The 22286-nt window shown below is 39.3% G+C and overlaps 1 protein-coding gene across 1 annotated transcript in view; it reads right to left on the reverse strand.

Moving 5' to 3' along the window:
• Nucleotides 1-5477: 5477 nt before the first annotated feature.
• SHBG (sex hormone binding globulin) overlaps nt 5478-22286 on the reverse strand; it is a 39782-nt gene continuing 22973 nt past the window's right edge. Inside the window, exons 3-8 of the mRNA XM_053716154.1 lie at nt 20272-20461; nt 16897-17058; nt 12404-12569; nt 12143-12282; nt 6698-6917; nt 5478-5901 (exon numbers count right to left, since the gene is read on the reverse strand). Of these exons, the coding sequence (XP_053572129.1) occupies nt 5762-5901; nt 6698-6917; nt 12143-12282; nt 12404-12569; nt 16897-17058; nt 20272-20461 (1018 nt within the window). The 3' untranslated portion in view covers nt 5478-5761. The remainder of the gene's footprint in view (nt 5902-6697; nt 6918-12142; nt 12283-12403; nt 12570-16896; nt 17059-20271; nt 20462-22286) is intronic.

The following is a 22286-nucleotide window of genomic DNA, read 5'->3' on the forward strand; positions in this document are numbered from 1 at the left end:
GAAAATGGAGTGGTTTGGCTATTGAAAAAAATGATGTTCATTTTTAAAAAAATGTTAAGACTTGGCTGATATGTTATTCTATAGGAATACAACTGAAATGTCTTGTAATGACAAGGGGGGCCAATTTAACAAACTGTCAACCGGCCCCAATGCATCTGTTTCTGCATGAGCCTTTAGGCTCGCCGGAAAGAGAAGTTAAGAAGCAGCGGTCTTAAGACCGCTGCCTCAACTCATACGCCTCCTCTGAGGCGTCGGACATCATTCTCCCTGATCAAGTATGATCGGGTTGATTGACACCCCCTGCTAGTGTCCAATTGTCCACTATTCTGCAGGGGGCGGCATTGCACAATCAGTTCACCAGAACTGCTTGTCCAATGAAAAATGCCGATAGTGTATGCTGTCGGCATTCAGCAATGTCTGGCAGACATGATCCATCACAGCGGATCATGTCCGCCAGACATTGATAAATCGTCCCCAAGGTGTTTACCGTCCCTTTTAAAGCACGTACTAGAAGATTATTGCATTTACTATATTCATTAGTGTTTGTTGAGGATATACACTAACAAATAAAGTGATGCTATGTAATAAAACGCCTTCCAAAATTTGCAAACAAACATCTGATGTTTAGTAATAAGATGCTGTTGTATGTTACTTTTATTGGTCCAATTCAACTCCACAAGAAGTCCATTAAAATGTCAAATGGGAGGTAACTTCACAATATCATGTGTATGCTTTACTATAATTAGCTAAATGTCTATGGTAGGGATGGGCGAATGTGTAAATTTTCGAATTTCGAATGTAGAACGAATGTTATTACCGAAATTCGAATTATAAATCCGAATGTTGATAAGAACGAATATTCTTAAAAATTCTATAATTGACTGTTATTTACAGTTTTCGAATGTCACTTTCGAATTCGAATGTTTATAATTATATCAAATGTCCACATTCGAAATTTCAAATTTAACATTCTATTTAACAAATACTATTCAGAAGTTAAATAGTTCATGTGGTAGGGCGGGAATCTAGTAAATTGATACATAATAGATACAAATATATCATTTCGAATGTTTATATATATAGAATATTGCATAATTCGAATATTACATTTAAAGAAAAAGCATTAGAAATACTATTACAATCTAAATTTGAATTTTTCGAAAATAATATTTTCGAATGTAATCAAAAAATTTGAAACCGAACATTCGAAAATCGAATGTTAGAATGTTATGTATACATTCGACATTCGATTCGAACAAACAAATGTGTTAAAATTCGTGCCGTTTTTCGAATGTTGCGAAACATTCGCCCATCCCTAGTCTATGGATCACAGACTTTAAAGGGACATGAAAGTAAAAATTACACTTTCGTGATTAAGAGCATACAATTTTAAGAGACTTTTCAATTAATTTATATTATCAAATGCACATCATTCTCTTGGTATCCTTTGTTGAAAAGCTAGGTAGGCTAAAAAAAGCAGCAATATACTACTGGGAGCTAGCAGGGGATTGGTGGTTACACTGTGTATTTAATGTAAATATTTCATATTCCAATGTTCTATGTATTTATAGACATATACATATGTATATAGGAATATCTATCTATATATTTCTATCTATATATCTATCTATATATATATATATATATATATATATATATATATATAGGTATAGATATAGATAGTACTAAATACTACTAAATAGAAATATGAATTTATAAATAAATAGAACATATTCTGCTATGTGAAGAACATTGAAATGTGAAATATTAATATTTTCATGTTGGGTTAGCTCACTTGAGAATATGCAATCGGGTTTAGGCTCGGGTAGGGTGTTAGGTTTTTCCCCCCACTTTTTTGCTCCATTGACTTCTATGGGGGAATACGTTAACGTGATAGAGATATTCAAAGTTAGGCTTTTTGCGCACTTCAGGTTAGCGCCAGAGTCGGCTCCAGAACAAATTAAATGGGGGGGGGCATTTTTTTTTCATGCATTTACAAAGCATGTATGATAGTCAAAATAAGAGCAGACCTACATATTCTGCAGGAAAGTGTAGCTTCTGGCTGACTTATCCCCCACTATTGACATTTGGAGAATATGTGCTTAATCACTAGCTAAAAGAATGAAATCTAAATTCTATGCAGTGCACTAAAACAGAGCCATTAAATTTGAGACCCCCAGTGCAATAGCTCCTTAAAACAATTCACCCCTTAACCACCATGATCCAAACCCTTAAACTCATTCTCAAATCTCAATCATGTCCCCTAAACAGCCATGCACCACAAACCCCCCAATGCAATTAACCCCTTTACAATAGCAGTGAGTATACTAGGTTTTCAGGTACTGGTAATTTGGTAGATTAGATTTAGCTATACCTGTTTTGCAATAACTAACGGATATCAGGCTACTTAATACAACCTATGTACTGTGAACCTATAAGAATATGATTGTATCATATAAATATAAGTCTATAAAAAGCTACTGGCTTCTATCGACGCCTCAAAAGTGCACTATGATCTTAGGCCTGGCCTAAGATCACAGTGCACTTTGAGGCGTCGATAGAAGCCGGTAGCCATTTATAGACTTATATTTATATGATACAATCATATTCTTATCATGGTCTATTGTTTAAGAAAATTAGTAACTCACGATAGTTAGGTAAAATTAATAGGGTTAAATAAAAAAAAAATAAAAAAAAAATTAATAGGGTTAAAGACAAGTCCAAAAAGTATCTAATTAACTTCCAATTCCAAATAAGACACGAAGATCCTTTCAGATGCGTGATGCGATCTCACAGTTTGGCAGCTAACTCTGCCCCGCAGCATGCAGCATTACATAACAATTCATTATTTTATTTATTATTTTTAAAGCGTATGATCATATAAATATTTTTTGAGGGGCCACGGCATTCCAATTGGGTGGGCATTTTCCCCCAATGCACCCCCCCCCTTGGAGCCGACCCTGGTTAGCGCAAGAATAAAAGCTTTTTCATTTCAACTTGTAATATGAGCTCTACCCGACATGCGCAAAAATGTTACGTCTAGTGGTTAAATACCGCTCCATTTGTAATCTAGCACTTAGTGTTTAATGTCCCTTTAACCCCTTCACCCAATCTGACGTATATATATACATTGTGCGGTACTCTGGCTATCGTACTGCACAAAGTATATATACGCTGTCGCTTCAGGGTGCTCCAGAACTCTTGGCTGTTAAGTTACAGCTGAGATCTAGAGATCCTTAATGCTTCAGGCCGCATATGGAGCCGGAGCGCGATCGGTGCTCCGCCTCCATATGAGGGCAGATGCCTGATTGTTACAGACGGTGACACACACAGTGTAACGATCTTCTGCTGGAGCCGGCAGGTAGGGATCGGGGGGGGGGGGATGTCAGGTAGGAGGCTAATCTTTACACTAAAGCTAACATTAACCTTTTAACCTACCTAGTCAACACCAGAATTTTTGTTGTTTTAAAAGATAGATAATCCCTTAAATACCAATTCCCCAGTTTTGCATAACCAACACAGTTATAATAATACACGTTTTACCTCTGTAATTACCTTGTATCTAAGCCTCAGCAGACTGCCCCCTTATTTCAGTTCTTTTGACAGACTTGCACTTTAGCCAATCAGAGCTGACTCAATGGTAAATTCACATGCATGAGCTTAATGTTTTCTATATGAAACACGTGAACTAATGCCCTGTAGTGGTGAAAAACTATCAAAATGCATTTAGATTAGAGGCGTCTTCAAGGTCTAAGAAATTAGCATATGAACCTCCTAGGTTTAGTTTTCAACTAAGAATACCAAGAGAACAAAGCAAAATTGGTGATAAAAGTAAATTGGAAAGTTGTTTAACCCTTTGGCTGCTAAGCCATTTCCCACCTGGGTGCTAATATTTTATTTTATTTTTTTTATTTTTGAAAAAAATTTTTTTAACTTTTTTATTTTTTTTTACAGACCCCCCAAGACTTACACTGTTGGAAAGGTTAAGCGATTACCTTTCCAACAATGGTTCTTTGGGGTCTGTGGCTGCTTAGATGCCTGAGATACAGGCTTCTAAGTAGCATGCCCCCTCCTCCTATACTTAACATTGTTAAGTATAAATAAAGTTGTGCGGTGATGTCATCACGTGAAGCCCCGGCGATGCCTGTCACTCTACAGGCACGATCGCCGGGGTAGGAGCAGTAAGGAGCCCCCAGATCCCCCTTAAGGTGGGAGAGAGTGCTCATGACAGCTCTGAGCCGTCATTAGCACCAGAGTGAGAAACTCTGAGACGGCTCAGAGCCGTCATTAGCACTCAAAGGGTTAAAATTACATGCCCTATCTGAAGCATGAAAGTTTTTTTGGGACTTGACTGTCCCTTTAACCCCTATACTGCCAGGAATAATAGACGTGTGGTGTGCAGTTGCAATTAGCGGCCTTCTAATTACCAAACAACAACAAAGGGGATCCCAGAGAAACTTTTACAAAGCCATGATTGCACAAGCAGTATGTAAATAATTTCTGTGAGAAACCCAAAGTTTGTGAAACAAGTACCATTTTTTTTTTATTTAATCGAATTTGACGGTGAAATAGTGGCATGAAATATACCAAAATGGGCCTAGATCAATACCTTGGGTTGTCAATACCTTGGGTTGTATACTTAAAAATATATATAGATTTGATAGGTAAATAAAAAAACAAGGCTCTATTTCTGTTTAAATAGAGTGATAGCAAAAATGCTAAAAATGATGTGGTATTTTGGGCAAGTTTTTGTCTGGAAGTCCTGGTAGTGAAAGAGTTAAGAGAGAGTGGGACTCACTAGGCACAATTTTAACACAAAAGCAAGATATGTGTAATTTCCCTTTAAAATCCCAGAAACAATATGTGACCATTAAATAATTGCTACAGATCTAATAAATAATTTATATGGCAGCTCATGCTGGAAAAATGTTTCTATTATGAGGCCCAATTATCTAAAGCTCTCCGCTCTGGTGGTGAGATTATCTAAAGAGTCTCGTCAGTACTGTGAGGTCCCTCATATACATATTTAAACTAGGGAAATTTTAGCTTGAGATATGTATATCTAGATATGCAAATTTATGAATGTAAAAGAGATACATATTTAGGGTGACCACATTGCCGCTTTAAAAAGGGACACATATGAAAAATACATATGTCATGGTTCTTATACAAAACATTTCTTGAAACAGCCCTGAAAAAAGCCCTGACATATGTATTTTTCATATGTGTCCCTTTTTAAAGCGGCAATATGGTCGCCCTATACATATTTCATTTCAATATAATGATCAAAAAAGCCCCATAAGATTTTGGATGTGACGGCAAACTTTAAATCATCAGGCCCATTGTGAGAACTGATCCTTGCTTTATGATATTATGTTAACAGTGACTACTGAAGAAGGAAAATCATTACAATCCCAAAATCCCACTTATAGTAAAAGAGGAGCATGCTGGGAAGGATAGAATTACAGAGTCAGGAACACAAAGTAAGGGCATTTTTATTTTGATCTAGCACATTGTAGCTGGTACACAAATACACAAGAGAATGTCCTATATTCATTAAAGATTCTCTGGGTCAAAACCCTGCAGTACTTATGTTACTCTGTACAGCTAATGCTCTGAAATGTGGAAATATCACTCATACGTTAGTAATTTTGCTCTATAGAAATGGGAGGTTCTGTCTGTCTGAAGAGCCCTTATTATCATATAGGAGTGGTTTCATCACTGGAAAAGAAGTAAATCAGACATAGAAGGCATCACACAATTATATAATGTCCTTGTCAGGTTTGGGACAGCTGTGTGACCAAATGCTGTCACTCTTGTACAGAGCAGAGTCCAGATCCAAGTTTGTTCCCTGGAAGATAATATTCCGTAGACACCCATGAAAGTATTGTGTTGACTCTTCTATTGCATAAAGAGAAAAGGAAAACAAAACAGTAATTATATACACTTGAATCTTGAATCCAAATGCCTTAAAGCGACAGTAGAGTCAAAATTAAAGTCTCATGATTCAGATAGAGCATTACATTTTAAACAACTTTCCAATTTAATTCTATTATCTAATGTACTTCATTCTCTTGGTATCCTTTAGTGAAAAGCATATTCAGGTAGGCCCAGGAGCAGGAATGCAATACTGGTACCTAGCTGCTGATTAGTTACTGCACATATATGTCTCATTTCATTGGCTCAATTTATGTGTTCAGCTAGCTCCCAGTTGTGCATTTCTGCTCCTTTAACAAATCATACCAAGAGAATGAAGCAAATTTGGTAACAGACATAATTTACAAAGATGTTTGCTCTTTCTGAATCATGAAATAAAAACAATAGTGTTTTATGTCTATTTAATTTTTGTTAAATAAAGAAGAAATATAAAGACTTATCTGAGATAGAAAAGACACAAACAGTATTGAATCTTTTTTCCACTTGCTGATGGAGTGCAACAATTATTATTTTACTCTAAGAGGGCATTAAGACATTATTTTACAAGCTAGAAGTACTTTTCATTTTCACTTTTTGTTTGATTGCTAAAGACTCTGTACTTGTAGATTTGTGTAGTAGCTGGTACTAAGTGAATTAAAAAAATGTGCGGGCAAGATCTAAATATAGTCTTGTCAGCTAATTTACTTGTGCAGTCAAACCTGTGTTCCTGCAAAGAGGTCTTTGTTCCACTATGATGAGATGTATTTATATTTATACTGACCTGGTCCACCTCCGAGATACAAATATCCCCCTGACTGCCAGGCATCCCTCAGGGCCACATATTCCTCCTCAGTTAGAGGCTTCTGCTCCTCTTTTCCCCCATATTGAAGAGTGATAGAAGTTTGGGTCACCTCAAGAAGAAGCAGAGCCCCCTCACAACCTTCAAGTTCAGGGAGAGACAATGATAGCACTGTGGTGTTTCCCAGCTCTAGTATTAAATTCTACAATAAAATAAGAAATATACACACATGAATACATACAATAAATAATGCCATGGGATTCTATTTATAATGATATTTCCTATGAAACTCCTAACCAATTATCTTTTTTATCCCCCTATTTATTCTCCTGCTTCTACTCCCCATCTCCAGTCACTGTGATGACAAGGGCACGATACAAATGAGAGGGTGTGGGGCACAATGGAAAGTAAGAGCATGGTACCAAAAAATGGAGCATGGTGCAAAGGAGAAAAATCATGGCACAAAACAGAGGGGTGTGGCACAAAGCAAAGCAACAGCAAGGTAGAAAGAGGATGGATCTCAGACCATGGCACAAAGGAGAAAGCACATGGCACAAAACAAAGAGAGTGTGGCACAAAGCAAAGCAACAGCAAGGTAGAAAGAGGATGGATCTCAGACCGTGGCACAAAGGAGAAAGCATATGGCACAAAACAGAGGGGTGTGGCACAAAGGAGAAAGAATATGTCACAAAACAGAGGGGTGTGGCACAAAGGAGAAAGAATATGGCACAAAACAGAGGGGTGTGGCACAAAGGAGAAAGCATATGGCACAAAACAGAGGGGTGTGGCACAAAGGAGAAAGCATATGGCACACAACAGAGGGGTGTGGCACAAAGGAGAAAGCATATGGCACAAAACAGAGGGGTGTGGCACAAAGGAGAAAGCATATGGCACACAACAGAGGGGTGTGGCACAAAGGAGAAAGCATATGGCACAAAACAGAGGGGTGTGGCACAAAGGCGAAAGCATATGGCACACAACAGAAGGGTGTGACACAAAGCAAAGCAACAGCAAGGTAGAAAGATGATGGATCTCAGACTGTGGAACAAAGGAGAAAGCGCATGGCACACAACAGAGAGAGTGTGGCACAAAAGAAAGAAAAAGCAAAGTAGAAAGATGAAGGAAGGGAGCATGACACAAAGGAGAGAGAGAATGGCAAAAAAGGAGAATGTAATTTCCCCATATATGTAATGTACCCACATACAATACTATGTAAACGTTAGCCCTTTATAAATAATAACAATTATAATAAAATAACAATATTGGTGTGGGAGTGAGAAAGAGGATAGCACAGCACAAAGGAAGGAGAAAACAATACAAGAGGAAAAGAAAGTGGTACAAACATACAATCTTATACATTTCTTAGGGGTAGATTTATTATGCAGCGGATGCTGCATTTACGCCCAGCCTGAAACAGAAGTTAAGAAGCAGCAGTTGTAAGACCGCTGCTTCTTAAATTCTCTGCCACTGACCGAAATTATCCCGATCCGATTGGCTGAGATTGAGCAGGGAACGGCCTTACGCAAGCATTTCACTAGAAACGCTTGTGCAATGTTAAATGCTGACAGCGTATGCTTTCTGCATTTAGCGAGGTTGAGCAGACTTACGGCTAGATTTAGAGTTGGGCGGTAGACGTCAAAACCAGCGTTAGAGGCTCCTAACGCTGGTTTTGGGCTACCGCCGGTATTTAGAGTCAGTCATTAAAGGGTCTAACGCTCACTTTCCAGCCGCGACTTTTCCATACCGCAGATCCCCTTACGTCAATTGCGTATCCTATCTTTTCAATGGGATCTTTCTAACGCCGGTATTTAGAGTCGTGGCTGAAGTGAGCGTTAGAAATCTAACGACAAAACTCCAGCCGCAGAAAAAAGTCAGTAGTTAAGAGCTTTCTGGGCTAACGCCGGTTTATAAAGCTCTTAACTACTGTGCTCTAAAGTACACTAACACCCATAAACTACCTATGTACCCCTAAACCGAGGTCCCCCCACATCGCCGCCACTCTATTAAAATTTTTTAACCCCTAATCTACCGACCGCACGCCGCTGCCACCTACGTTATCCCTATGAACCCCTAATCTGCTGCCCCTAACACCGCCGACCCCTATATTATATTTATTAACCCCTAATCTGCCCCCCTCAACGTCGCCTCCACCTGCCTACACTTATTAACCCCTAATCTGCCGACCGGACCGCGCCGCTATTATAATAAAGTTATTAACCCCTAATCCGCCTCACTCCCGCCTCAATAACCCTATAATAAATAGTATTAACTCCTAATCTGCCCTCCCTAACATCGCCGACACCTAACTTCAAACATTAACCCCTAATCTGCCTACTGGAGCTCACCGCTATTCTAATAAATGTATTAACCCCTAAAGCTAATTCTAACCCTAACCCTAACACCCCCCTAAGTTAAATATAATTTTTATCTAACGAAATAAATTAACTCTTATTAAATAACTTATTCCTATTTAAAGCTAATTACATACCTATAAAATAAACCCTAATATAGCTACAATATAAATTATAATTATATTGTAGCTATTTTAGGATTAATATTTATTTTACAGGCAACTTTGTAATTATATTAACCAGGTACAATAGCTATTAAATAGTTAATAACTATTTAATAGTTACCTAGTTAAAATAATTACAAAATTACATGTAAAATAAATCCTAACCTAAGTTACAATTAAACCTAACACTACACTATCAATAAATTAATTAAATAAAATACCTACAATTATCTACAATTAAACCTAACACTACACTATCAATAAATAAATTAAGTAAAATACCTACAATTATCTACAATTAAACCTAACACTACACTATCAATAAATAAATTAAATACAATTCCTACAAATAAATACAATTAAATAAACTAACTAAAGTACAAAAAATAAAAAAGAACTAAGTTACAAAAAATAAAAAAATATTTACAAACATTAGAAAAACAATTACAACAATTTTAAACTAATTACACCTACTCTAAGCCCCCTAATAAAATAACAAAGACCCCCAAAATAAAAAAATGCCCTACCCTATTCTAAATTACAAAAGTTCAAAGTTCTTTTACCTTACCAGCCCTTAAAAGGGCCCTTTGCGGGGCATGCCCCAAAGAATTCAGCTCTTTTGCCTGTAAAAAAAAACATACAATACCCCCCCCAACATTACAACCCACTACCCACATACCCCTAATCTAACCCAAACCCCCCTTAAATAAACCTAACACTAAGCCCCTGTAGATCTTCCTACCTTATCTTCACCTCACCGGGTTCACCGATCGGTCCAGAAGAGGGTCCGAAGTCTTGATCCAAGCGGCGGCTGAAGAACTCCATCATCGGGCTGAAGTCGGAAGTCCATCATCGGGATGAAGTCTTCTATCAAGCCGCATCTTCAATCTTCTTTCTTCCGGAGCGGAGCCATCTTCTTCCCAGCCGACGCGGATCCAACCTCTTCAAGCGACGCCTACTAGCCGAATGACGGTTCCTTTAAATGACATCATCCAAGATGGCGTCCATCGAATTCCGATTGGCTGATAGGATTCTATCAGCCAATCGGAATTAAGGTAGGAAAATTCTGATTGGCTGATGAAATCAGCCAATCAGAATCAAGTTCAATCCGATTGGCTGATTCAATCAGCCAATCAGATTGAGCTCGCATTCTATTGGCTGTTCCGATCAGGGCTGGTAAGGTAAAAGAGCTTTGAACTTTTGTAATTTAGAATAGGGTAGGGCATTTTTTTATTTTGGGGGTCTTTGTTATTTTATTAGGGGGCTTAGAGTAGGTGTAATTAGTTTAAAATTGTTGTAATTTTTTTCTAATGTTTGTAAATATTTTATTATTTTTTGTAACTTAGTTCTTTTTTATTTTTTGTACTTTAGTTAGTTTATTTAATTGTATTTATTTGTAGGAATTGTATTTAATTTATTTATTGATAGTGTAGTGTTAGGTTTAATTGTAGATAATTGTAGGTATTTTATTTAATTTATTTATTGATAGTGTAGTGTTAGGTTTAATTGTAGATAATTGTAGGTATTTTATTTAATTAATTTATTGATAGTGTAGTGTTAGGTTTAATTGTAACTTAGGTTAGGATTTATTTTACATGTAATTTTGTAATTATTTTAACTAGGTAACTATTAAATAGTTATTAACTATTTAATAGCTATTGTACCTGGTTAAAATAAATACAAAGTTGCCTGTAAAATAAATATTAATCCTAAAATAGCTACAATATAATTATAATTTATATTGTAGCTATATTAGGGTTTATTTTACAGGTAAGTATTTAGCTTTAAATAGGAATAATTTATTTAATAAGAGTTAATTTATTTTGTTAGATTTAAATTATATTTAATTTAGGGGGGTGTTAGGGTTAAAGTTAGACTTAGCTTTAGGGGTTAATAAATTTATTAGAGTAGCGGTGAGCTCCTGTCGGCAGATTAGGGGTTAATACTTGAAGTTAGGTGTCGGCAATGTTAGGGAGGGCAGATTAGGGGTTAATACTATTTATTATAGGGTTATTGAGGCGGGAGTGAGGCGGATTAGGGGTTAATACATTTATTATAGTAGCGCTCAGGTCCGGTCGGCAGATTAGGGGTTAATAAGTGTAGTTAGGTGGAGGCGACGTTGGGGGCGGAAGATTAGGGGTTAATAAATATAATATAGGGGTCGGCGATGTTAGGGCAGCAGATTAGGGGTACATAGGGATAACGTAGGTGGCGGGGGTGTACGGAGCGGCAGATTAGGGGTTAAAAATAATATGCAGGGGTCAGCGATAGCGGGGGCGGCAAATTAGGGGTTAATAAGTGTAAGGTTAGGGGTGTTTAGATTCGGGGTACATGTTAGAGTGTTAGGTGCAGACGTAGGAAGTGTTTCCCCATAGGAAACAATGGGGCTGCGTTAGGAGCTGAACGCGGCTTTTTTGCAGGTGTTAGGTTTTTTTTCAGCTCAAACAGCCCCATTGTTTTCTATGGGGGAATCGTGCACGAGCACGTTTTTTAAGCTGGCCGCGTCCGTAAGCACCGCTGGTATCGAGAGTTGCAGTGGCGTTAAATTATGCTCTACGCTCCCTTTTTGGAGCCTAACGCACTGAAAACCCAGCCATTCTGTGAACTCTAAATACCAGCGGTATTTAAAAGGTGTGGCCAGAAAAAAGCACGCGTAGCTAACGCACCCCTTTGGCCGCAAAACTCTAAATCTAGGCGATAATTTGCTACAGTGAATCATGTCCACTAGACCTTTAGTAAATCTACTTCTTAGTGATTGTGCTAAATCAAATGTAAACAGCAAGAGTGTGAAAACTGCTCCTGGAGCAGAAGAAACTTAATAATTGTCTATATATTATAAATTTACTATTAAGATTGACTATTTATAATTAGTTATATATACAAAGCTGCCTTTTCTTGATGAGCATCCTCACCTTATGTTCCCCTTTTAGTGACAACACAAGATCACCGTTGGGATGTGAGATACTCAGAAGTGAGAATGAGTTGGTCTCTGAATGAAGTTGTATTTGTACAGAGAGATACCACTGGCTGTCTTGTGAGACCGGAATGATATCTAAAATACATAAGAAAGGTAAAGAGCCGTTGTTAGAGAGTAATCACTAGTATGTGCAAAGCTCCTACAGTAATAGTAGGTCCTGCTCATTATAGTACAGAAGACAAGAGACAGCACTGACCTGTGGTTTTGTAGACTGCTTTTCCTGTGCCAGGGAAGTAACTCCCTCTGCGGTGTGAACTGAAACATCGTTTTGGTGGGTTAAGTGAGGCAGGATCATGGAGCCATTCTGGTGTGAGACTGAGCCAGACCCAGTTCCTCAGGCAGCCATCCAAGGGTGTCACTAACTAATGAATACACATATAAGCCACAATAGAGACGTGTTTACTAGAGAGACACACAAACATCATGCGAATGTGCCATGTGAGACTCATGGAAGAGTAAAAAGATATAAATGTGTCGTGGATCATATGAATCAGGAGATACATAAACCTGTTTACCCGGTAATTTCTGGATTACACCTTGTATACTGGGACAAACAGCATTTAGTATACTGTAATTTAGTAAAAGGGAATGAAATACAAATGATATCTTTACTCTTTCTGCTCATGTGGAATTATAAGTTCCTGACAAGTTAGCTTGTCTTGCTCAATAAGAATGCATTTTTCAGTTTAACTCATCATCCATAGAGTTAACATGATAATAATATATTTTAAAAAAACAATATATCAATGAGGTTACAGGAAACAACCAAATAAATCAAAATTAATGTAGATAACAAGATCACAATTGAAATGTGCATGGGTGCATTGCAATTTTAAATAGAAACATATTTGCAATATACTTCCATTAGTTAAAATGCTTCTAGTTAAAGCTATTCCTGGTTTTCAGCTGCATACGCACATATCCTGTGAGGGCATGTGCACAAGTATTCAAGCTCAGAGTGCTGCTGGTGGTGTGTACTGTGTTTGTAAAGGCTTAATTTGTGTCATGTAAGCCACTGCTGACACTCTGAGAAGGTGTGGTGTTTGAATACTGGTGCACAGGCCCTCCTAGTATACGTGCATATGCCACTGAAACCCCCCCACAACACAAGTATCTAAATAAACTATTAACCCCTAAACTGCCATCCCCCCACACTGCAAAGTTATAAACTAATATCTAAACCCCCTAACCTAACACCCCCCAACTTATCCCAAATTAAAATACCCATAAATTAACTAAAAACAATCCAAACTACCTTAAAATAAAAAACCGTAACTGTAAAATTAAAGGGACAGTCAAGGCCCAAAAAAACTTTTATTTTTCAAATAGGGCATGTAATTTTAAACAACTTTCCAATTTACTTTTATCAACAATTTTGCTTTGTTCTCTTGGTATTCTAGTTGAGAGCAAACCTAGAAAGGCTCATATGATAATTTCTAAGCCCTTGAAGGCCGCTTCTAATCACATGCTTTTGTATTTGCTTTTCACAGCAGGGGAGAGTAGTTCAGGTAAACCATATAGATAGCATTGTGATCACGCCCGTGAGTTGTGGCAGACATTGCACTAATTGGCTAAACTGCAAGTCAATAGATAATAACTAAAAGTCATGTGATTAGGGGCGGTCAGAAGATGCTTAGATACAAGTTAGTCACAGAAGTAAAAAGTCTATTTCTATAACAGTGTTGGTTATACAAAACTGGGGAATGGGTAATAAAGGGATTATCTATCTTTTTAAACAACAAAAATTCTGGTGTTAACTGTCCCTTTAAATAAAACAATCTTACCTGTTAAAAAAAACTACCATAACCGAAAAATAAAAAAAATCCTACCATTACAAAACACAAAATAACCCTACCATTACAAAAAATAAAAAAAATCCTACCACTACAAAAAAATAAAAAAAACTACAATTACAAAAAATAAAAAAATTAAACTACCAAAAATAAAAAAATAAAATATTCTTCTAACCTTTTAAAAAAAAACTACCCCAAAATAAAAAATAAACTTTTCTAAATATAAACTACTAATAGCCCTTAAAAGGCTCTTTTGTTTAAAAACAAACAAACACTAACCCCCTAAAATTACAACCCCACACCCCTCCCAACCCCCAAAGATAAAAAAAAAACTAACAAAAAAATCCTAAACTACCCATTGCCACAAAAAGGTCATTAGAATACTTTGCATTGTGGGGGGTAGGGTCAATAGTTTATTTAGAATCTTTGTGTTGTGGGGGGATGACGGTTTAGGGGTTAATACTTTTATTTAGTGTTTGTGATGTGGGGGGGGGATGGCGGATTAGAGTTTATTAGGCTAGGGGCTTATGGTAGGGTGTTAGGTTTATTTTCAACTTTTATTTTTTTATTTTTCGCGAGTATTGTGTTTTGTTTTGTTCATTGATTTCTATGGGGGATCACATGCACATGCACATATTGGGTTACCAACAGTGCAAAATAAGTTTTTTGCAACTTGTAATACCATTGGAACCCGAGAGGAGCAAAAAGCCTAACGCTAGCAATGTTTTTGCTAGGGATAAAATGGAATTTACTGCGGCACTTGTAATCTAGCCCAGTGTTTTTCAACCAGTGTGCCGTGGCACACCAGTGTGCCGTGGCACACTAGTGTGCCGTGAGAGATCCTCAGGTGTGCCACGGCAGACTGACAACAGTGTGACATATTTTTTAACTTTGCTTGTTTTTTACTCCCAGTGCAGGGGTAGTTTGTAGGAGGCATGGCATAACAGCACAATACATACAGTATGTGTGCGTTTGTGTGTATGTGTATATATATATATGTTGTATTAGGCTACAATGTGTGATTTTTTTTAAATTTTGGGATGGTGGTGTGCCACGGGATTTTTTAATGTAAAAAAGTGTGCCATGGCAAAAAAAAGGTTAAAAATCACTGATCTAGCCCACTATCTTTTTCTAATTGAATAGCATCAAACAATATGCAGCCTGTTACTGTTATCGTAGATTATGAAACAACGTTAAAAAAGGGTTAAATGTCAGTTATTGTCATCGCTTCAAACTTTCGCACACATCTCAGACTGGCTCCATTCATGAACTATAAAATACTTTAAGCTAGATTACAAGTGGAGCGCTAAATTTGCCCGTTTGCGGGAATGCAATAATTAACCACCCATTACAAGTGGCTTGTTATTGCTACCGAAAGTTGCGGTAGCAATTCAAGCTTATAAAATTCACCAGAGATTGGATCTCTGGTTAATTATAGAAATCTGTGACGGCATCAGAACAAGGCTCCCATAGGATCCTATGAAAGCGCGCTCTCATGAGCTCGTGTTTGCTTCGCATTGCGGCTAACTTGTAATACCAGCGCACATTGTCGTGTGCAGGCATTACAAAGTGGAGCGCTAATATCGCCCCTGGGTAATTCTCTGATGCGTTTCTGGTTTTAGGTTCTATATAGGTCTGTGTATTTGTAAAATAAATCTTTATGTAAGAGGGGTCACAGCAGATCCTTATGTTACAACCTCTATACAAGGGACCTAAAGGAGAACATCCCTAAAATGTGCTGGTGAGGCTGTGAGACTGTTGCTGCTGGTGAGACTGTGAGACTGGTGTTGCTGGTGAGGCTGTTGTTGCTGGTGAGGCTGGGAGACTGTTGTTCCTCTGGCGGAATTCAGAATTGCACAAGAGAGCTATTTTGCGCTTGAGTGCAATCCCGCCCCCTGCCTGCGCACAGCCAATCACACGCGGGCAGGAGCTGTCAATCTCCCTGGTCGGGAAAGGTTAGCAAAGCAGCGGTCTAATGACCGCTGCGTTTTATTTAATGGCTGCAGGTTATCTTGTGAGAACGAGCTGCAGTCGTAGGGGGTCGAAAGGCTTTCGAAGCCTTTGATAAATCGACCCCTTAACCTATGACTTGCAATGTGAGCACAATGAGCACATTCCTACCGTTTCTCATTGAAAGTAAAGAGGCTCATTACAGTGTGTAAGCGATACAGACAGCTGATTTACAGAGCACGTTGGCTGTTATTAAAAAAGGAGTTAAAGGAACATTAAACACTTTAAAATGGTAATATAAAATGATTAATATATATATATATATATATATATATATATATATATATATATATATATATATATAAATAAAGTCTGCAATATACTTTAATTTTTTATTTTGTCTTCTTTTCCTGTAATTCCATTTTGAAATTGTGATCTTTCCAGTTCATGTTATAAATGGAAGTGCAGAACACTGTTATATTCCACACAGCCATTGGCTGCACACTCTAGTGACCTATTTATAACTGTCTCTAATTGGCTCCCATTGTTTTATAGACACTAAAACTTCATGATTATTTTGTCAATATTTAAAAAAACTAATCAAACTTTAAAAAATATGTCTACATGTTATTCTCAGATTAATCTTTTCTTTGAATGCATCATTCTATTTAGCAGTTATTTAGTTTTTAATGTCCCTTTAAGAATCACAATCAATTTATTTCTGTGACAACACACTATGTGATGTCATTAGATAAATAAATGTACGTACACCCCAAAATATTTTTTGAATGTTGGTAGGTTTGTTAAAAATATAACAATCTGAAATTCAAAACAAGGATAAGTGTGTGAGAGATGCAAAAACATTCAATTAAGAGAGAGGTCCAAAAAAGAAAGACTCCAGACCAAAGAGTGAACAAATGACTGAAGAAATAAAAAAAGGTTGTACCGGTTCCATCAGGTAGGTGTGATTAGTAAGGATCCCCCCCACGGCTATTCTCATAGTAGTGTCCAGGCTCTGAGAGACGACCTCTGTCACATGACCAATCCTGAGGGTCTCCTGGTCATCAACTTCAAGGACAATACGATGCTCATCGCTGCGAACTAGAATCTAAAATAAAGACACTTGTATAATACACAGATACACTATAAAACTCCTGTAATGTACAAATGAATATACAGCAGTGCACGAGCAGCACATTCCTTATAAATCAAACTGTTGTTGATAAATGAAGATGCACTAAGGAGTAACTATTATTACTATTATCTTGACATGTAGTGGCTGTTTGACCACAAGTATGTTAATTATATTATGGGGGGTAGTTATCAAGCCGTCAACCTCAAATACGCTGGAATTCCGCAGCGTATTTGTGGCGAGGCTGATTCGCCTTAGTTATCAAAGGCTAGAGACCGGCAAAAGTAGAATTTAGTGACGTAAGCTTCGATCCGCCAGACTCAGTCCGACACAGATCGATTCTTACGTCACTCCAGATGTTCCGCACACAAGTGCGGCACAATCTGACTACTTTTGCTAGTTATCAAAAAACTAGCAGGTACGCTCGGCACTTTTCCGGCCCAGCGTACCTGGTTTTCAATCCGCTACCCTGGAGGTGGCGGATCCCATAGGAATCAATGGGAGTCTGACCATAGCGAAAGTTCATGTTCGCTGCTGCCAGACATCCCATTCATTCCTATGGGAGCTGTCTACACCTAACACCCTAACATGTACCCCGAGTCTAAACACCCCTAATCTGCCCCCCCTACACCGCCGCAACTAAATAAAGTTATTACCCCCTAAACCGCCGCTCTCGGAGCCCACCGCCACTATAATAAATATGTTAACAGCCAATAGAATGCGAGCTCAATCTGATTGGCTGATTCAATCAGCCAATCAGATTTTTCCTACCTTAATTCCGATTGGCTGATAGAATCCTATCAGACAATTGGAATTGAAGGGACGCCATCTTGGATGACATCCCTTAAAGGAGCCTTCATTCGTCGTTAGTCCGTCGGGGAAGAAGGATGTTCCGCGTCGGCGGGATGAAGATGGATCCTGAAGAAAGAAGATTGAAGACCCCGCTTGGAAGATGACATCGCCCGGATGGAAGACTTCTTCAGCGCCGCTTGGAGGATCACTTCATCGGATGGAAGACTTCTTCAGCGCCGCTTGGAGGATCACTTCATCGGATGGAAGACTTCTTCAGCTCCCCTTGGAGGATCACTTCTGCCGCTCCGGATCTCCTCTTCAGTTCCAGTGAAGACGACTCAAGGTAGGATGATCTTCAGGGGGGTAGTGTTAGGTTTATTTAAGGGGGGTTTGGGTTAGATTAGGGGTATGTGGGTGGTGGGTTTTAACGTTGGGGGGGGTTTGTATTTTTCTTTTACAGGCAAAAGAGCTGAATTCTTTGGGGCAAGCCCCGCAAAAGGCCCTTTTAAGGGCTGGTAAGGTAAAAGAGCTTTGAACTTTTTTAATTTAGAATAGGGTAGGGCATTTTTTTATTTTGGGGGGCTTTGTTATTTTATTAGGGGGCTTAGATTAGGTGTAATTAGCTTAAAATTGTTGTAATATGTTTGAAATGTTTGAAATGTTTGTAACTTATATTTTTTATTTTTTGTAACTTAGCTTTTTTATTTTTTGTACTTTAGTTAGTTTATGTAATTTTATTTAATTGTAGTTATTTGTAGCTAATTTATTTAATTAATTTAATGATAGTGTAGTGTTAGGTTTAATTGTAACTTAGGTTAGGATTTATTTTACAGGTAATTTTGTATTTCTTTTAGCTAGGTAGTTATTAAATAGTTAATAACTATTTAATAACTATTCTAACTAGCTAAAATAAATACAAAGTTACCTGTAAAATAAACATAAATCCTAAAATAGCTACAATGTACTTATTAATTATATTGTAGCTATCTTAGGGTTTATTTTACAGGTAAGTATTTAGTTTAAATAGGAATAATTTATTATAGTGTAGTGTTAGGTGTAATTGTAACTTAGGTTAGGATTTATTTGACAGGTAAATTTCTCTTTATTTTAGCTAGGTAAGCTATTAAATAGTTAATAACTATTTAATAGCTATTGTACCTAGTTAAAATAAATTGAAAGATGCCTGTAAAATAAAAATAAATCCTAAGATAGCTACAATATAATTATTATTTATATTATAGCTATATTAGGGTTTATTTTATAGGTAAGTATTTAGTTTTAAATAGGATTCATTTAGTTAATAATAGAAATATTATTTAGATTTATTTAATTAATATTTAAGTTAGGGGGGTGTTAGGTTTAGTGTTAGACTTAGGTTTAGGGGTTAATAAATTTATTACAGTGGCGGCGGTGTAGGGGGGGGCAGGATAGGGGTTAATAAATTTATTATAGGTGGCGACGGTGTAGGGGGGGCAGGATAGGGGTTACTAGGTATAATGTAGGTGGCGGCTGTGTCCGGGAGCGGCGGTTTAGGGGTTAATACATTTATAAGAGTTGCGGCGGGGTCTAGGAGCGGCGGTTTAGGGGTTACTAACTTTATTTAGTTGCGGGGGGCTCCGGGGGTGCCGGTATAGGCGGTTAACATATTTATTATAGTGGCGGCGGGTCCGGGAGCGGCGGTTTAGGGGTTAATCAGTTTATTATAGTTGCGGTGGGCTCCGGGAGTGGCGGTTTAGGGGTTAACATATTTATTATAGTGGCGGTGGGCTCCGGGAGCGGCGGTTTAGGGGGTAATAACTTTATTTAGTTGCGGAGGTGTAGGGGGGGCAGATTAGGGGTGTTTAAACTCGGGGTACATGTTAGGGTGTTAGGTGTAGACAGCTCCCATAGGAATGAATGGGATGTCTGGCAGCAGCGAACATGAACTTTCGCTATGGTCAGACTCCCATTGATTCCTATGGGATCCGCCACCTCCAGGGCGGCGGATTGAAAACCAGGTACGCTGGGCCGGAAAAGTGCCGAGCGTACCTGCTAGTTTTTTGATAACTAGCAAAAGTAGTCAGATTGTGCCGCACTTGTGTGCGGAACATCTGGAGTGACGTAAGAATCGATCTGTGTCGGACTGAGTCCGGCGGATCGAAGCTTACGTCACTAAATTCTACTTTTGCCGGTCTCTAGCCTTTGATAACTAAGGCGAATCAGCCTCGCCACAAATACGCTGCGGAATTCCAGCGTATTTGAGGTTGACGGCTTGATAACTACCCCCCAATGTCTGACCATTTCTATATGGTTTTGCACTCTTCCTTTATTTCCCTCTTCCTTCATATTACAGTTAGTCTCAGAAATTCTTCTGTCCTTTACATCACTCAATTTTTCCCATCTCTTCCCCTTCATTACCTTATGCCATTCTCCGTCATTTATTTTTGGCCCCCCAGCAACGCTCAACTTTGCTATCTGGTTACATATCTGTATTTCAGGGCGGCCATCTCTTAGTCCTAATAGAAACCAGTCTTGTCCATTTCTGGTGTCTCCAAAAATAAGCACCCCCTCAGGATCAAAGGTGCGCACTTCAAAGCAGGATGATGAGCTAGGAAGGAGAGTAAGATACATGAAAATCCTTCAATACCTTAATTATCACTCTGTTTACACTTCTTCACACATACATCTGCACAACACATACACATTTATACATAACTGAATTTTTGTATTCATTTGAAAATAAACCATCTTAACCAGTGTAGACTATTTAACAGTGACGTGCAGTCACAGGAGGCAGGTGAGGCAGCGCCTCCCCTGGCCAATCTATGTAATTACAGGCAGCATTTATTTAAAATTAAAAAATTAAAAAATTATTATTTTTTTTTTTCATATTTTTTTTTTATAAAATAAGGTGACCCCCCCTACCCCCCACCAAAATCATGATTCTGTGTGTAAATTTTATTAAAACCGACTCACTGTTTGTTTATACATCAATACATTCATATTGCGCAAGACAAGGACAGCCGGCTGTCCTTGCATTGCGCAATATGAATGCATTGACTACTGTGGAAGTGTATGGGACGCTGAGAGACTGCCACCAGAGGAGAAAAGGTGCTAATGCAGTGCTCTCCAATGCGCCCCATACGCTTCCACAGGAGGCTAGCCTCCGTCCTGGCCGCCTCTCACGTCTCACTACTAGTCTGACTCTCAGCCAATCAGATTCAGAATTCAGAACTCGTCTGAATCTGACTGGGGCTGGCTGTCTCTGAGTGCCGGGCGGGAATTAAATAGATCCTTCCGCGTGCGGTCACGTGTCTCAGAGCAGCTCAACACAGAGTAGACTAGAGTCAGACGTGGAGTGGTCTGTGGAAAGCCCTGGGTCCGGTCCAGTGGGAGACTCTGGAAAGCACGGCAGACTGGCAGCAGCAGTGTCACAGCCAGTGACTACCCAGTGAAGAAGAATGGAGTGGAAGGTAAGTTAAAGCTTCACACACAGACTGAGGGGGGGCTGCAGGGGCACGGTGAGCTCCTCAGAGTCAGACTGAGGGGGGGCATGGTCATGCACGGTGAGCTCACTCAGCTCAGCCTCAGAGTCACTGTCAGACTGAAGGGGCCTGGGGCTGGGGGGGGGGGGGGGCGCGGGTGTGGTCGTGACAGTGCACATGGTTTTGTCGGCTCTAGCTGGGAGAAAAGCGCGGAGGTCCGTGGAGGGGGCGTGGCATATCGTGGGGGGGGTCCGTGGAGGGGCGTGGCCTAACGCGAAGGTCCTGGAGGGGGCGTGGTCGGGGGCGGGCCGTGGAGAGAGCTTAAACAGCTCAAAAGAAGGGAGAGAAAGCTCAAGAGGGGATAAAGAGAGATAGGGGGGAGAGAGAGATAAGATAGAGAGGGGAGATAGGGAGAGGGGATAGAAAGAGGGGAGTGAGAGGGGAGATGTGAAGAGAGAGAGAGGGGAGAGAGAGAGACAGAGGGGGGAGATAGGGGAGAGAGAGGAGACAGAGAGAGAGAGGGGAGATGTGGGGAGAGAGAGAGAGAGGGGGGGGAGATAGAGAGAGACAGATGGGGAGATAGGGGGGAGAGAGGAGACAGAGAGAGAGGGGAGACAGAGAGAGGGGTGAGAGAGAGAAAGGGGAGAGAGAGAGAGGGCAGAGGAGAGATGGGGAGAGAGAGAGAGAGAGAGGGGAGAGAGAGAGGAGAGATGGGGAGAGAGAGGGGGGAGAGAGAGAGAGGGGGGAGATAGAGAGAGAGGGGGGAGATAGAGAGAGAGAGGGGGGAGAGAGAGAGGGGGGGAGAGAGAGAGGGGGGAGAGAGAGAGGGGGGGGAGATAGAGAGAGAGGGGGGGGGAGATAGAGAGAGAGAGGGGGGAGAGAGAGAGGGGGGAGATAGAGAGAGAGGGGGGAGAGAGGTAGAGAGAGAGGGGGGGAGAGAGAGAGGGG

The sequence above is a fragment of the Bombina bombina genome, chromosome 6 (assembly GCF_027579735.1).
Source record: "Bombina bombina isolate aBomBom1 chromosome 6, aBomBom1.pri, whole genome shotgun sequence".
NCBI classification, from domain to species: domain Eukaryota; kingdom Metazoa; phylum Chordata; class Amphibia; order Anura; family Bombinatoridae; genus Bombina; species Bombina bombina.